Source organism: Dufourea novaeangliae, unplaced genomic scaffold, assembly GCF_001272555.1.
Source record: "Dufourea novaeangliae isolate 0120121106 unplaced genomic scaffold, ASM127255v1 scaffold22, whole genome shotgun sequence".
Classification (NCBI taxonomy): domain Eukaryota; kingdom Metazoa; phylum Arthropoda; class Insecta; order Hymenoptera; family Halictidae; genus Dufourea; species Dufourea novaeangliae.
This window is the reverse complement of record NW_015373898.1, coordinates 893,045-909,957: the sequence shown is the minus strand read 5'-3', so window position 1 is coordinate 909,957 and position 16,913 is coordinate 893,045. Positions and strand designations below refer to the sequence as shown.

Below are 16,913 nucleotides of genomic sequence, written 5' to 3'. Positions count from 1 at the left end.
ACCCGTTGTTTGCCGGCTATATTTATAGAAACGGTATATTTATAGAAACAGCAGGTAAGCGGTCGCTCGATGCTGACGCACACAATGCCATGAACGTGCACGTATAGATGCAATTCAATGTGCTACTAGTAGGAGCATTTTTCGCAAATATCTCGGAAACTAAAAGAGACCGCCTATTATATGTATAGGAACAAGTTGTTCAGAATGTTCTCAATAATTACCATAAACAAAATGAGTCAATTTAAAACATGAAAAATCGAAGAAGTAAACAATTTCGGGCTCAAAGTAAGTTTTTTCACATAACTGGCCACGTTATTTGTTAATATCTTGTCGATGTACTCCAAAATTAAAAAAAAAATACATCACTCTACGTTAATTTGTTGTAGAGAAAACCTGAATATTTCCGTGTCTATCAGATATAACCCGCGAGATCAATTTCGGGCGACACGAGCTCGTTTGCGTTTCGCGGGCTCTCCCCACTCCGCTCCCGCCGCGCGCTGTCCTGTTTGCATACCGGTATTTTGGGATCTTTATAAGAGAAGCTACTGAATGGATTAATTCGGAAATTAACTCTGCACTCCGAGCAATTTTTAATATGACCTACCAACAACTCCGAGTCATTTTTACTATGAGCAACGCGCTACTCCAGGACTATGTAATTTTAACGCACAATTATACATGCATTGTAAGAGTATAAGTCCCTATGGAAAAGTGAAGAATATTTTAATTTTTAAATGTATAAAAATACAAAGTTGCTTCTACATATATTTGCGGATACAGCGGCGACATCGGAGTGCAGAGGGTTAAGGAACAGATAATTCCACTCTTCCTCCAGACTTCTTCCAAATTTCAACTGTTGATGTTAAAAATTAACGCTACAGTGATTAAAAAAAAACATTATCTGGACTCCTAATTAACTTAAAGTAAAATAATTAATTTTCAAATTTCTAAACAAATAGCGGTTATCGAATAATCTATACGTTAATTCGATACAATCAAAAATGGAGATGTTATTCAAATTGTTTACGTGAAAAAAAGATACCTATTTTTTGGAGCCACTTTTTGGTGGTTTAATTTTAAAAATTCATTTCATTTGGGAGTCTACGTGATAGTTGTACAACTCTCGAACAGTAAAATAACAATTGCGCTGCTTGCTGTCCAAACTACCAAAGATGGAGAAATCAATTTTTCCGGAAGCGTGTTTGGGATAAATTAACGGCTTTTTGTAAAAATGAACAAATATTTACTGCTGAAATTTGGCACACTTTGTGATCATAATGGAGGGCTATATTCTCATAAAATTTCAAAGCTCTATGTTCAAATCTCTCCGAGTATTAAACAATCGAAAAAACAGCCTATTTTGACAGTTTTAATTCTTCTGCGGCTTAGCACGTTCACCGATTTCAACGTACTATATCTCACTTTGTAGGTATTCTGCAAGCGAAAAGCATGTTTTTCATACCTTTTCGAATTTTTGTAACAATGTTCCCCAACCATTAGTCATTTTTTGTTCTAAGTCTAATACGACTGGACTATTATTCGAACTGGCAAAAGTTATTCGAACTTTTATCCTAAGCTTTCAAATAAAGATACAGATAAAAGATGAAAATTTTATTCGACGCTACGAATGAAACGCGCATTGAATAAACAAAGTATCTCTATTTGTTGAATAAATTCTCATCGAATAAATTGTTTATTCAGTGGTCTTTTTGCGTACTTCTTATGAAATATACGTGTAAACATATAACACCTCTATCAATTCGTAGGGAATTGCATTGATTAAGAAAACTAAGCACCATTGCAAGCACGAATGAAAAAGGTTTATCGTTGCTCACATTACAGAGTCCTCGCGATTATTGACTCTTTGTTGATATGCGATTATTGTCAATCCCCGGGGGGGGGGGGGGGTGGAACTCGGCAACCACATACTTTGTTGCCGCAACGCACCGAGACGGCTTCACGTTCATGAGCTGATGACTGAACGTTGGGAGCCAACAAAAAGTTTACATTCCCGGGTGTCAGTGAAACAATACTAATGCAACGATAAAACTTTTTTATTTGTGGTTCTTTATTAATGTAACTTTTATAAATATATTGATGAGATTTTTCTGATTAAAATGATACTAAACACGACGCAATTTGGGTCATATTTATACTTATGATTTATCAGAATCCATAATGAACTAACATGAACTATTAACAGTTTCTACATGAGTAAATATGATCCAAATTATGGCATATTTGGTATCATTTTAATTAGAAAAATCTCACCAATATACTAGTAAAAGTTTCATTAACAACGAATCAAAAATAAAAAAGTTTCATCGTTGCATTAGCGTTGTCTAGCGCGCCGGGCAACAATGTATGCGCTTGATTGACTCGACGGACGAAGCGAGGGAATGTACGATGATTAGTCGAAGTGTTCCATCGTCAGCGACTGCCCAGAGAGTTGCCGACGAATAAAATGTAGCTCGATCACCTTCAATCACACGTATTTTTATTATTGGCCGAAAGGGTACATACACAATCGGACTATGTAGTCGGCTATAATGTAATCATTGGTCGGCGAGAGCATCACAGGCGGGCCACGCAGCCGAGTCGAATTGGAAAAGAAGCTTTCTCTCCGTTTTTCACTGGCTTGTCCTTTTCTACATTCGGAATACTACAAAGGCGAATTGCCGAGGCTCGAGCTTCGGGCAAAAAACGTGTTCACGGGGGTCAGAAGTAGAGATGGCGTGAACTGCTACTTGTGAATCACTCGTGATTCGATCACGTTTGTTCCCAATCACGGTGATTTTTCACAGTGATTCGTGATTTCTCGTGATAGTTTCTGATTGGTGGAGAAACATAACAGTTGTTTACACGCGACACATAATCTGTATATTTTATATTAACGACATCAAAACAAAAATTCGAGTTATATCGTATAAAGTGAAGGAATAATTAGAAACAATGGAGAATAATGAATAAATTAATGATTATAAATTATAATCTACATGTTACCTAGCAAATCATTCTTTTAGAATTTCTTGTTTTTTTCTACTGATTTTTACAAACACAAATAGTAATGTTTATCGTATCATTTATTGTATATTAATAATTCATCGTAAAATCATATTGAATACGTTTTTCTGTTTAAAGATCAAGGACTTACTATCGCAGTGAGGAAATTCACTCAATATAAAAAAATCGCAATCACGGTCGTAAATGAAGTTAAATCACGACCGCGATCGTGATTCGGTGATCACTGTGATGAATCACCATTAGTGATTTTGCACGCCATCTCTAGTCAGAAGCGTTTCGCGTAGTCCACGATTATCGTCCCCTCGCGGACCCGAGTTAGAGACGATAATCCAGAGGACTCTGTAGTACGTATTATTTCATTGTCGGACCTCTTTCGCTCGCGCCGTTCTTTTCCTACGTTCGACAAAAACCGATATCTCGCCTCGAGCCGTAGTATTCCATCGTTCTCCTGATGGCCAGAATTGTAATGGGGGATATCTGGAAACAGCGTACGAAAACTCTCGATACGGTCCGGCAACAATGCCTTCGCGTAGTAGAATACATACTCAAACTCAACTTGATAGTATCGGGAAAGAACATTCATTTACAAGTACTGCCATTAGATATCGTATCAGCAAGCCGTCCCAGTTATTGATTACATATGTGTTTTCGCTAGCATCCGTTTGTTTAGATATGTGCTTCTATCGATTCAAAGTTGACCCCGAAGGAGTCCCTTCCCTTAAAACGTTCGATGTAATAATTCGGCGTAAATAAAAATTTTTTCCTTTAGTTTTCTTTTGTGGTAAGAATACAGTAGTAACACATACAGATTCACAGAAAATAAAGCTTCCAGTTAATAGTAAGCTGTGTATATATATATATATATATATATATATAGAGTTAAGTTTTCGGGGAATGAAATGGGGGGGGGGGGGGGTGTAAACTGGAGGATATAAGGCCACCGGGACAGATCTACAAAATGTCCACAAACAAATCAAGTTGCATCGCTTTGCTAACAAGATCGTGTCGTTAATTGCCCTCCGTGACAGCGGTTGAACCCTTATCGTGTGAAAGTAATCGTCACAGCTCTCGATAGTGAAGCTTGTAAAAGAGTGCGTCGCCAAAGATAGATTTACAGGTTTCTCTTTTCTCCTGTTACATGCATGTAATCGCTATCCTCGTGAAAGAGAAACTTCCTATTGTATCGCACGGTAACGGAAGCTTACACGTACACGAAATGCCATGTGCGTCTGATTAACTGATCACTGGTGCAATGTCACTGCACGTTTCTGGCTCGAGTATGCAGTTTTATTTAAGGGGTCCTGCTCAGTCAGAAATTTACAAAAAATCGATTTTTCACTTTCTACATTTTCTTTAAGTACAACATCTCGAGAATATTCTGTGCAAGTTTCAAGGTAATCCAATTAAAAATGACAGAGTTACAGACGTTAAAAAATGAACATTTTGTATAAGTGTAAGCTTGACTTGAAACTTTAAACGCGTTTTTCTCGAAACTACATTTTTCAAATTGGTGATCAATATTTGTCGAAAACTACTGTGTCGATTTACATGAAGCCTTTTGCGCCTTATTTAAAATCAGAGAACTTGTCCTTGAACGAAGGATTTTTTTGTTCGTTCCATACTTTCTTTTTTAATTGACCAAAAACGAGTGATTTTTTAAGTGAAAATCGTACTTTTTCAGTAAAATGTTCGCCACTTTGTTCCTAATCAATATTTCGAAAAATCCTTCAGTCAAGGATAAGATTCGTTCTTCCATTACATAAATATTACTGAATTTTTAATTTCAGATGAACCGTTACGAAGTTACAGTGATCACGGCAGATCACTTTTTGTGAAGAGACATCCGGGAGATCGCTCACCATTTATTTACTAATAAATATTTTTAAATAACAAAATTACCTTATAATCTATAAACTGCAATCTTTGAAACACAAACACATTTTTTGAAAAAGATCTTATAGTTTTCGAGAAAAAAATTCATAAAGAACACTCTTTTTTCGGTCTCCTGACTGAGCATGACCCCTTAAACGTACGTGCATTTTCCAGCCGAATTTTATATTGCGACGGATCGACAGAACGGATCGACATTGCAAATTGTTACGAAAGAAAATCAAAACTGTACATTGTAAACTATCGTGACATAAGGCACATAAAACAAATAAAATTAATCGATTTCAAAATTTTTCCATGCGATTAAATAAGAAAAATACAGGGAAAACCGCATTATTGGAATATTTCCTGTTACTACCCTCCTAGTTGAGATAGAGGGTTGAAACATTATTCAGGTTATTTTTTTTAAACGATCTATCGAATGGTTTACCATAGGTCCGAATCGATTTAAGAGCACTTTTGACCCCCTTATACTGCTATAATCTTTTGCTGCAAAGTAGAATGTATATATTAACAAGGAGGCCACAAATAATACATTGACAAGAAGAAATATTGTATATCGTTTTTTAATTTTTTAAGCAATTTTTTTAGTTCCTGTAAAATTAATAACAATTGAGTTGTCTGGTTCTTGCATCTAACCCTTCAAATAGTTGAATCATGTATAATAATATTACATTAAGAAGCTGCAAATGCGGTGATTATTGAATTAAGATGAGCGAAAGCACAAGAACAAAAAGCAGATGCCGTCCAAACATTTATTTTCGATGAAATATGAAACTTATGGGGAACGGTTCCGAGGTGTTACGCTCAGATTTTAATGAGCTTTTGTATTCCGATAGAGAATGTAATACTGAAGCTAATGATATCACCTTTTGGGCGTATACGGTTAGTAGTTTATAAGATATTTAACATTAATGTTTTAAGGGTCCTGTATGCATGGTAGTGTAAGAACGTACCTTGCCTACCAGTCCAATGGCCTTCTGGTGTCCAAGCTCGGATTACGGCGGTCTATTGACCAGCTTTTCATGTTTTTTTTCGTACTCAGTTTTTATTTCATAAACTATACACGGGACCCTTAAAACTTTAATGTTAAATATCTTATAAACTATTAACCGTCTACCCTCAAAAAGGGGTATCATTAGCTTCAGTATTACAATCTCTGTCAGTATACACAAGCTTAATAAAATCTGATGGTAGCATCCCAGGACCTTTCCTTGTTAGTTACATATCTGCAATAAATGTGTTAAACTCATTGTCAGTTACATGTTCACAATCCCAACAGTACCACGATACTTTCACTCAATTACCAATCCTCTGAGATTGTTTTTTTATCTAATAGATTTTTCTTTTTTTATGTTACAGTTTGAGCGAATGTTACTTCGCAGGCAAGGGTGCGGCCCTAGTGCTTCCTCCAAACGAAAGGGCTATACCCTCAAGGAAGGTGTCCACGGCAGGATGCGACATTCAACAGCACTTGCAATCTATGTTCTACTTGCTCAGACCGGAAGAAACGCTCAAAATGGTAAGTCATAAATTTGCAGGATAAGTTTCACCTATCACCACGCCGACTCCAAGCCAAGTCAAGCGTCGCGCGCGTCACTTAAAGGTACAGTTGTGACGTAATTACTTTACTTTACCCTACTACCGTGGTAGTATAATGCGCCATTTTCTCTCAAAATCCCTCAACCTCGAAATGCCGTGAGCCGATCACTTAGGGAGGTGAAAGCCGCAGGAAGGGGAACTGCGCTTGTGTGAGCCGCGATCCGAGTAGGGCAATCCGTGAGTGCAAAGGCCTCAGGTTCTTCACGGATTGTACCTAGCACGCACACTACTGCAGTCGTCCCCACGTGTTGGCTGAGCCTGGTCTCCTGTATCCTGGCCGACCGCAGGTATGACATGTCGTAGGACTTCCACGGCCGGCCCCGCCCATGCTCCTCCCCAGAAGGGAGAGGAGCACACCTCGTAATAGGGGGAAAAGCCCCTCACGGACGGATTTTAACCACCCTTACGCCTCCTCCGACAGTGTCGAGGGGTCACCACTCGACACTGTGCCCTTCTTTGAACTGGCCGCGACAGGAGTGACACCCCCAGTGTTACCCCCCAGTTCTGTCGCCCTTCGGGCAGCACGAGGGGTCACCGCGGTTGTGACCCTTTCAACTCGTGTGCCCGCAGGGCAAAATCCCACTTTGAACCTAAGATTGACTCGCTGGAGTGTCCCCACCAATAACCTTTCCGCCACGACTCGAACGACTCAATCTGGGGAACATAATACAGATAACCTTGGGAGGGGAAGTTTGAGCTACTCAGCTCGTGAGCAATCTGTTGCGCATCTCTGAACTAACAAATAGTTCAAAGTGATTTAACAGATGGTAGCTGCATATATAACGCTGTATCGAACACGTGGGCAATGAAATCATTCTCACAAAGTATTTCAAATATACATATGTACAGTGGCTGCCAAAAGTTTCCAGCGAAACTGTAATTTCAACATATTTTTTTTAAACATATACATATAATACGAATGAACTCTTGATATACTCATATTGAGGATCTATTGCTTCTTCAGATTTGGTAATATTAAACATTTTCTTGTAGATTTTTCATAGTCAGGTTCAATTTAATGAACTTTGCCAACAAATTTTTGTTAAAATTGGATGTGTTGATATGTCTGATGGAACTAGTCAAAAGATGAAGGCTAACATATCTAAAATAGTAAGCCGAATCAATGATCGTTGGGATAAAAGTGGTGGACAGCGAGAGTATTTTTTAAATAGATTTGAAGACTGGCTTCGAGGGGAAGATTTTGTTTTATTTTAAGATCCACTTGACACTAATGAAATGCCTTCAACATCAAGTTTTTGTTCTGGCGGGAGACCAGTTCAATCTTTTGACGAATGTTCTTATAGAACTGAGAACGTAAAGTGACGAAGATTGTAGAAAAAAATTCTGCCAATAAAGTAACTTTTGCTGCAGAAATAGGTTTACGTTCAGAAGGCCAAAGAAGTGCTGCTACTTTTGTTAGCAACACGAAATGTTTCCAAAGGAACTAAAATATTTACGGAAACAAACTCAGCCGATGAGACTTTGGCATTATATGTTGATACAAGAAGTACATCATTTTCCTATAAACTAAATCGGAAAAAATCTTTAAGCATAGGGCACAAGATATATCCCTCCTATTATGCCCAACTACAAGCTAAACATGTCTGCGTACCTCCTACTAGTGCAATTACAATCACAGAAGCAAGTGCAGAACTCTCTTTGCAATCAACATTAGACCATTGGGTAAATCGATTAGCAAGTTTTAATAACAATATATTTACAGGACAAAACGAGCTAGAGCTATTTTGTAAATGGGGTTGCTATGGAATTGCGGGACATATCTGGTACAAACCAAAATTCGTTTACGTTGATCTAACCTCACAATCCTCAACTCCTGAATTAGTCTCATAGGAGGAAGAGGCGTCTCGACTTCGTCAGCAGTATAGTAGTTGTCATCGTCACTGTCATTCCATTGCAATTTGTCCATGACCTCACATTCCTCTGCCTCTACTTTCTCACGCGTAAGAAAAATAGATGCCACCAAATCCTCATTATTACTAAAATCCCTCTCCATTTCAGAATCTGCAATCGGTGATTTGTCGACGGCAACAAACACCTTTTCCAGACGCTTCGAACAAGAATCTGTCAAGTCTGTATTATTATCTGTCAATGATTTTGCGTTATAATCTGTTGAATGAATATACTCTACTGGATTACGTGATAATGCATCAGCATTTAAATTTGTTTTCCCTGGTTTATATACTATATCATAATCGTATTCATTTAATCGGATTTTCCATCTCATTATTTTTTATGTGGGATCTTTTACGTTATGACGCTAAACTAAAGGTCTATGATCTGTTATTAGAGTAAATTTATGACCATATAAATATGGACGAAAATATTCGACTGCAAATAAAACAGCTAACAATTCCTTTTCAACAGTTAGATAATTAACATTGTTTCAATTTCTAGATGCATAAGCTACAAGAAGATCTCTCCTATCGGAACCTTGACTTAAAATAGCTCCTATAGCAAAATCTGATGCATCAGTAGTTACAAGGAAGGGTTCTAAAAAATTAAGAAATTGTAATACTGGTTCTGAAAAAATTATATCCCCCAATGTTTCAAAAGCAATTTGCCATTCAAAACCCCAATTAAAAGGCACATTTTTTTTTAAAACTGTAGTTAGCGGCTTTTCAATTTTAACCATATTGTTAATAAACCTTCTATAATATCCAATTACTATCGATTTATGAAAAAAAAATCGAATTTTTTAATCCGTTACAGCAGGCTCCCCCTTAAGCGTCTCAAATTATAGTTTCGGCTACCGAAAGAGGGGCAGTTTTACAACTAATTTATGATCTTACGAGGGCACAATATCGTGCCCGTTGACTTTCACGTTTATGGCTAACGCTGTATCTTTGAAGCAGCTATACGTATGTAGGTTGGTCATCCAACACCTCCCCTCTTTTAGTTCGAAGATAATAATCTTTGAATTTGAACAATTTCTAAAATCTGCCTTAGGCTAATATTATAGACAAAATGAATCAGTTACAAAAATATGACTTAGTGTCAATCGTGACATTACTTATGCTATATGAAACGTTTTATAAGATTTTTGGAAATTCAAACGTTATACGATTCTATAATACCAATTTAAATATATGAGTTATATTATACGGATTATTTGGAGGAACTTATACTAAACGCCAAATAAGACCATGACTGTTTCACGCAATCTGGAATGAGCACGAGAGGTCTCCCGAACCCCTCGATTCACCCACTTTCTTGCTTTCTGTCACGTGGGCGGTAGGTGTGTTATATACTGGGTGACAATGAAGTATAACGTGCAGATTGATAAATCATTACACAGGAATTATTAACTACATAAATAGTTAGTGTATATAAACAATTTTTTAATAATGATATAATTAATTATTAATAATCAATTTTGAAATTTTTATTTTTGCAGTAAGACATTAGAGATTATTAAATAATTACATAAAAATTAAAGAAAATTATATACAATTATATTATCATTTTCTCGCCAAATACCAAATGAGATAATGATTATAAAATATTAAGAAACATAGAAACATATAAATATTTTTTGCATCGTTTAATAAAAGGTAACAGTTTGTATAATGTAATAAAATGATTAAACATTGAACATATTGCTTTAAAATAATTATTTCAATAGAAATTCCACTTTTAGACCTCACCTCTTTTAAATTATACCGCCTACACCCTTTACCCTCATGTCAAACGCTCGCCCTTAAGACATCCTCTCCGCTAATCATACAACCTTCCAGTCCTCATTTGGCAATAAATGAAGAAAAATCTCAATACTTCATGGCGAACCAACAATACCTAAATACCTCCAGAGCATATTCACAAAAATATATCTGCGATCTCTCTCTCCCCCTCGAATCACTGGACGAAACCCCTAACTGTGAAACAGAATTACTGACAAACTCGCACAAAATTTCGTGGTCTAGATGAAACGTTCACATTGTCTTCATTGGACCCACTTACATCAAAAATTTAGAAAGTCCGAATCGTTGGTTATATTCAGTAGAGACGGCAGAAAAACTACAGGACGATAGGTTGATAGTGCAAAAACACGTGAAAGAAGCCGGAATACTCGCTCGACGTCAGGGTTGTAACGCGATGTTCGGTACAACTGTTATAACCGCATCTGACACAGTTACGTCTCACATCAACAAGACTTACAACCCTGTGAGAAACATTAACATAACATACGTCATGCCTACAATAACACCCTATCATATTTCGGCCATTATCAATCAAACAAGAAGGGACTTGGAAACCCTCCGCGACGACAAAACCTTAGGAAACACCATCGCTTTGAAAAATATCGAGAAAAAAACCAAAATCTTAGCCGCGCATGAAAGAGTTCAAAATATAATAACATATGGAATAAAGGGGACCTCTGTAACAACGGGAATAATAGTAGTTGCCATAATTTCCACAATCAGTATATTCTGGTATAAAAGATAAAAAAGACGAAGATGCATCAGGGGACCTGAGAGACCCACACTCCTAAGAACAATCATGTCAGCACCGACGCCGCCCGTAGTGACATCCCTCACCCCACTTTCATCGTTGGAAATGCACGAACTCAACAAGGACCACGTAAGACAATAGAAGTACACTGACCAGGAGTCGCCGGTAGCAACCGTTTTTCACCTGTCAGCACTAACGACAAAGAAACTTCGACCAACGAGAGCAGAGAGGGAGAAGCAATGAAGAACTTATAAAACCGGACCGAAGTGGCGAAGAACAATCAAAAGTTACTTAGACACAAATCAACCAGAAGCTCAGTAAACATGAGAGCATACTACCCAAGAATACGCCTCGACGAATACCTGGATGACAGGAGGGAGCCAACGCCTGGCACCTTGGTCGAGGCCATCTTGCCGGACAACGATCAGGCATATTTCCAACGGCGGAGGTGCGTCCAGGGAAAAGCCCTTATCAATCATAACACGCACCAGGTTATGTGTGGTCGGTGTGCGTGGACAGAGGATGAGGAATACCTGCAGCAATTCCACTGGGGGCCCATCCACTGTTTAACCCTTTGCGATCGGCAGATTTCGCTTTCGGGAGTATCAGCAGGTCGAAGCAAATCTATCGTTTCGCAATTACTTTTCCGTACAGGATTTAAAGTCAATATATGGATATTAAAACACACAGAATTTGTTGAAACTGATTTGTTGTATTTACTACTACTTATAACACGTTAGAATATAAAATTTTTAATCTTTGTAATGTTCTAAAGAATGGTATTTTGCGAAACAATCACCGATATTTAAAAATGTCCCCGCTACGGGGACACCGACTTCTACGATTTAAAAATGTTCCCGCTACGGGGACACCGACCGCAAAGGGTTAATATTGGAGGAGAGGGTCTGATATGTTACCCTGTGCACGGTCTGCAGGACCCAGGTACTACAAATCCGGGACAATAACAATTGCACTGCTGCCTGCAAGCCTTCATAGGCGGTGCCCCGACACCACCGGCCGGCCTTCCCGCGGCTCAGAGCGACACCATCCTAGTTCGAGGTTTACACCACCGAGAACGCCACACAGACGACTACAGCAGAAGAACCAGTTGCCCCGCCCTCTGCGAACCGCCCTCTAAAAAGTAAATACGAACATACTTTTCCTTTTTTTTTTATTTTTTGTTAGTTTACTTCCTTTTTTTTTTCTTTTCATTATTATTATTTTTGTCATTATTTGTACTTTCTTTTCCCCCTGCCTTTGTTCGTGTGAGTATCATGTTAAGGTATTCCATATTCCTACGCACCATTATATTGTTACTGCTATTACGCTACTATACTATTATTGTTATACTATTGTCATTTTCTTTTACAATGACGGCAGTCGCCTTGCCTGCGCGCGTTTAGCGTTTCCGTTACGGTGATTGTGAGTGACAGGCCAGACGACCGCCGCGCCGTCATTGAGTACCACTGCTGCCGCCGCTTGTTCTGCTGAATTATTTCGCTTCTCTATTGATCATAAAACAGATTTTGTAACTTTCCTTGACACCTTCCTGAGCAGAAAGGTATGCTCTATGGCATGTTCTGATTCGATTTTTTCCTAGACCTTTAGTTTGGGTGGGCCATGTATGGGGTAAAGTAAGCTACTATCTGGGGTAAAGTAAGCTGAAATAAAATATGGCTTTTAACCCGTAACTGGCGTCGTCCCATTTTTGTATTTTAAATAATTTGACATCGTCAAGTCTACAATTATTTCTTATATACATGTACCGGAGTTATATATAATGCTTAATTTTTACTATTTTGAGGAAGGTACAGAAATCTACGTGGCCGATAAACCGTAGAAATAACTGACACAAAACGTAATTTTGCGGGAGTCTCCTAGATTCCACGACACCGATTACGGGTTAATGAAGATCGTAATTATTAAATTAACATTATTAGAAGTTTTTAAATATTCAAACTATTTTTTAATACAAATTTAACGTCACTAAATTTTAATTAGATAAACACATCTTCTGAAATTAAATTAAAATGAATAAAAAACAATAATTATTAATAAACATTAATAAAATAGAAATTATAAATGATCATTAATAAAATTATAATTATTACTTAAAAGTAGTAATGAAATTGAATGAAAATTAATAATATCTAATATTTACGACGAAGTGTTATTTATAATACATTATCTAATGACTTAATGAAAAAAATGAATTTATATTACCTTGGAGATCTCCAGAAAATAAATAATCAGCGCAAGCTGGAAGTGTCGCAGTTTCGCGTGGTTTCGCGCTAGCTGACAAGGTTAAGCTATTGTACACCTCACTCGCGCACGCGGATCTTTTCTCGCACTCCCGCTCACTTTACCCCAAATACATACTCAGTGGAAAATTGTTTATTTAATAATGTTTAGGTTATTTTATTTTAAAACGCATGCACATATATGTTTACAAGTTTTTTTTAAACACACACAAAAAATGTTCGTGTTAAAATAGTATGTTTATGACTCATTTATCCAAAAAGCTAATCTGAAAAAAAAAACCATTCGGAGGTATCTAAAACTTGATTCTTAATTTCTTAAATGAATTTACATTGTTTAGTACCTGAATGTGCATAACTATCATCGTTATATTATGTAAATTCAGTATGTCAAGAATTTGTAAATATATTCTATTTTCAAATAAATAATTAAAAAAGATCACTTTACCCCAAGACTCACTTTGCCCCGGTTTCCCTAATCTCTATAAGACAGTCAACTCATAATCATCGGGTACATTTTATGACTCTGCACAGATTTGTTGAGATGTATAAGCAAAATGACGGTACTCACTTAATTATTAGCTATTTGTAAGCAAGGTATGTTTTTGCAGACGACAAGAAGAACTCGTTAAATATCTTTTGCAGCGTTCCAGAATTTATTTAAAGGTTAACACTAAAAGAAGTGAGGACCTTTGCTTATGAATATGCAGTGGCCATTGATATAAATTTTACTAGCATCTACACAAATAAACAGCAAGCCTCGGTCGACTAATTTTTCGCTTTTCTAAAGTGGTATCGGAAATTGTCTTTAAGATCCCTTGAATCTACGAGCCTCTCTAACGCTACAATCTTTAATAAGCATAATGTTGAGTTTTTCATTAATTTAATTTAGTTATATTACTCATAACTAACCTTTGTTCCAAAATTTAACAGTGTACCATTTTGACCTTTACTGTGTAACACCTGGCCCCATCTCGAGGGACTTTGATATATAGACCGCTTCACCTTTAGACTGAGTTTTTTTAAAGTCATGGTTTTGGTTGAATTGTGTAAAATAGCGACATCAGTAGAGAAAAGTACGTATTTTAAGTGGGAGTCATTAATGGTATCGAATATGGATTGCGAAGAAATAAAATAAAGAACTGATAAATGTAACATCTAGCCCCAGTCTAACCTATTAAAATTGTGAATAAGACACGCGTAAAGGTGTCGGGATTCCTCAGTGAGCCGGACTGGGACGAGAAACTGGTCCCTACAAGGACAACGAGGTAAGGGTGACGTACGATTCGCTACAGGCCGTTTCGCCGACTCATTTTCATCAGAGCCCGTTACTTTTTGTGTTCGCACTTAAAAGCGCGCATGCAACTTGCCCTCCAGTCGCGCCTTTTATACGGAAAGTGTCAGTGACCCGCCCGATCATTAACCCGTTCATTTGCCCACTTCCGGTGCTTTGTGTGCCTTCTGCCTTTCAGTTCCGTTTATTTGCGGGATTTCTGATTTTCGACACTCGACGGACACTTTGACGATCTTCCGTTGGAAAATGTTGTTATTTCCTGAAGTTTCATAACTTCTTTTCATTGCACATTTCATTTCTCCGAAAATATAACGAGAAATGTCGACAGTCAGCGCAACCACTGACCCAGTCGCGATTAACGAGAATCATCAGATTGGAAACGCTTGATAGACATTGTCGTCGCTCCGTGCACTAGTGACCTAATGAAATCCTTACGATTTCGTACAGTCGCCAGTGCAATAGAAACTCGCGGAGAAAGGATACAAGGTTCAGAAGTTCAGAACGGCTCTCATTTTGGCAGTCGCGCTTGACGGGGTTTCGTCTTATTATTACACGCGGCGGCGAGTCTATTCTAGACTCTAGAATCTAGAACTTGAAGCCAAATTGAAAATCTTCCGTCCATCCTCTGCCTAAAAAAAAGATCAAGAAGAAGCTAGAACAAGATCACTTTGGAAACGAAGAAGATGTATTACTTGCGCCACAGCAATCAGTCCAAGGCGCCTTTCAAAATTAGAGTGCTTGATATGTAAAAATTTATTTTCTTTAACGCATGTCATTTTATTTTTTTTGTATTTTTTTTTTTGTATTTTGTTACATTAAGTGTTTCTATTACGTTTTATTTTTGGTATAAGGTTGCCATACCACTGTGGTACTGTCAGTGAAATAATTAAATAAATCGCTTACAACAAAAAGAAGAATATTTCCCTCATAATAACAGAAAACACAAACCCCTTACTATGATGAACCATGCCATCTAGACACAATGCGCCCGACGGAGGGTTAAATTCTTGTTCAATCTTCGTAAAACGTTATTTAAATTTATTATAAAAACTACAGTTTAGCAGTGAAATCATTCTGTAAAACATTAGGAGTTCTAAATATCTTCGAAATGTGTCTATTTTCAACAATTGTTACGAAAGATTGAGGCTTTGTATAATGATGATATAAATATACTTGTACTGGCAAACATGTCTAAAATATTTTGGACTTCATTTTGCTCAATAAAATTAGTCTTAAGTTTAATATATTATTATGCGTCGCTACAAAATAATTCAGCGCATGTATAACTAGCGAATAGTGAATTCAGCAAACGTTGCATCACATAACTTTCTTATATTTTTAAGAATTTTTGTACGTTCATATGTCCATGAAGAATAGAATCTTGAATAATTTCATAAACAAAAAGATGTACATAGTAATAGAATCTCATTATTCTTGTACAGTAAAAACGTAGAAATTTTGTGGTGTCTACTAACTGTATGTAATTATGTTTTTTAGTAGAACGAAGTGCGATTTTACTATATTTTTAATTAACTAAATTTACATGAAATAAAGTGTGTCTATAGTAGTGTTAGTCTATGTAAACATCTGTAATATAATCAGAAGGTATGAAGATAGAAAAAGTTATATAAGAACTAGATAAAATAATTCTTCTAATAGTGTTAATACTTTTTATAAGTTATACGTAGTAACTGAATTTTCCTTTAAGTTTATCATTGATGGAAAATCATATGAAGTTTCTTTAAGTTGATAATTAATATTATCTAACGAAACCAAAGATGTTGGAGTTACAAATTTGAATAACACAGAAGAATTTTTATAGAAGTTGCTACGTTATCTTTTGTTACCATTTAAATTACAAAAAACACTGAAGTGTTAGAAGTACTGCTTCTTCGGATCGGCGAAATAGTTTTTCTAAAGTAATTGTTCTAAATAACTAGTTTTATTATGTGAAATTGAATTTTTTAGATATTGATTCTCGTAAGTAACAGTAATAAATTTTCTTTATTATATAAATGATACTGATCGATGACAAAAAATCATTTTCACAATTGTAGTTGTGTTGCATGCAGGACACGAAATAATTCAACAGTTGTCTGAATGGTACAATAAATAACCAATCATCTTTCATGAAACCCAAAGGGAAGTAGTTTATGTTTGAAATACATATGTAAGTATGTGTATAATAACTAAATAACGTCGAATATTCGTGAGTACTCCTGTGTACATGATCTTTATTTTCGTTTTATGCCGCACGTGATTAAACGATGTTTTCCAGTTTTTTGTTTACCTATAACTGTATATTCGAAACAGTAAGTTTTATCAGAATCGAAAAACTTGGGAATCTATTCTATTCTTGCTAATACTAAGTGAAG

At 36.6% G+C, this 16,913-nt stretch overlaps 1 protein-coding gene across 1 annotated transcript in view; it reads left to right on the top strand.

Moving 5' to 3' along the window:
- Window positions 1-16,913, top strand: part of LOC107193395 (protein phosphatase Slingshot) — a 116,423-nt gene that overhangs the window by 41,553 nt on the left and 57,957 nt on the right. Inside the window, exon 4 of the mRNA XM_015582835.1 lies at window positions 6,277-6,436. Coding sequence (XP_015438321.1) covers window positions 6,277-6,436 — 160 coding nt within the window. The remainder of the gene's footprint in view (window positions 1-6,276; window positions 6,437-16,913) is intronic.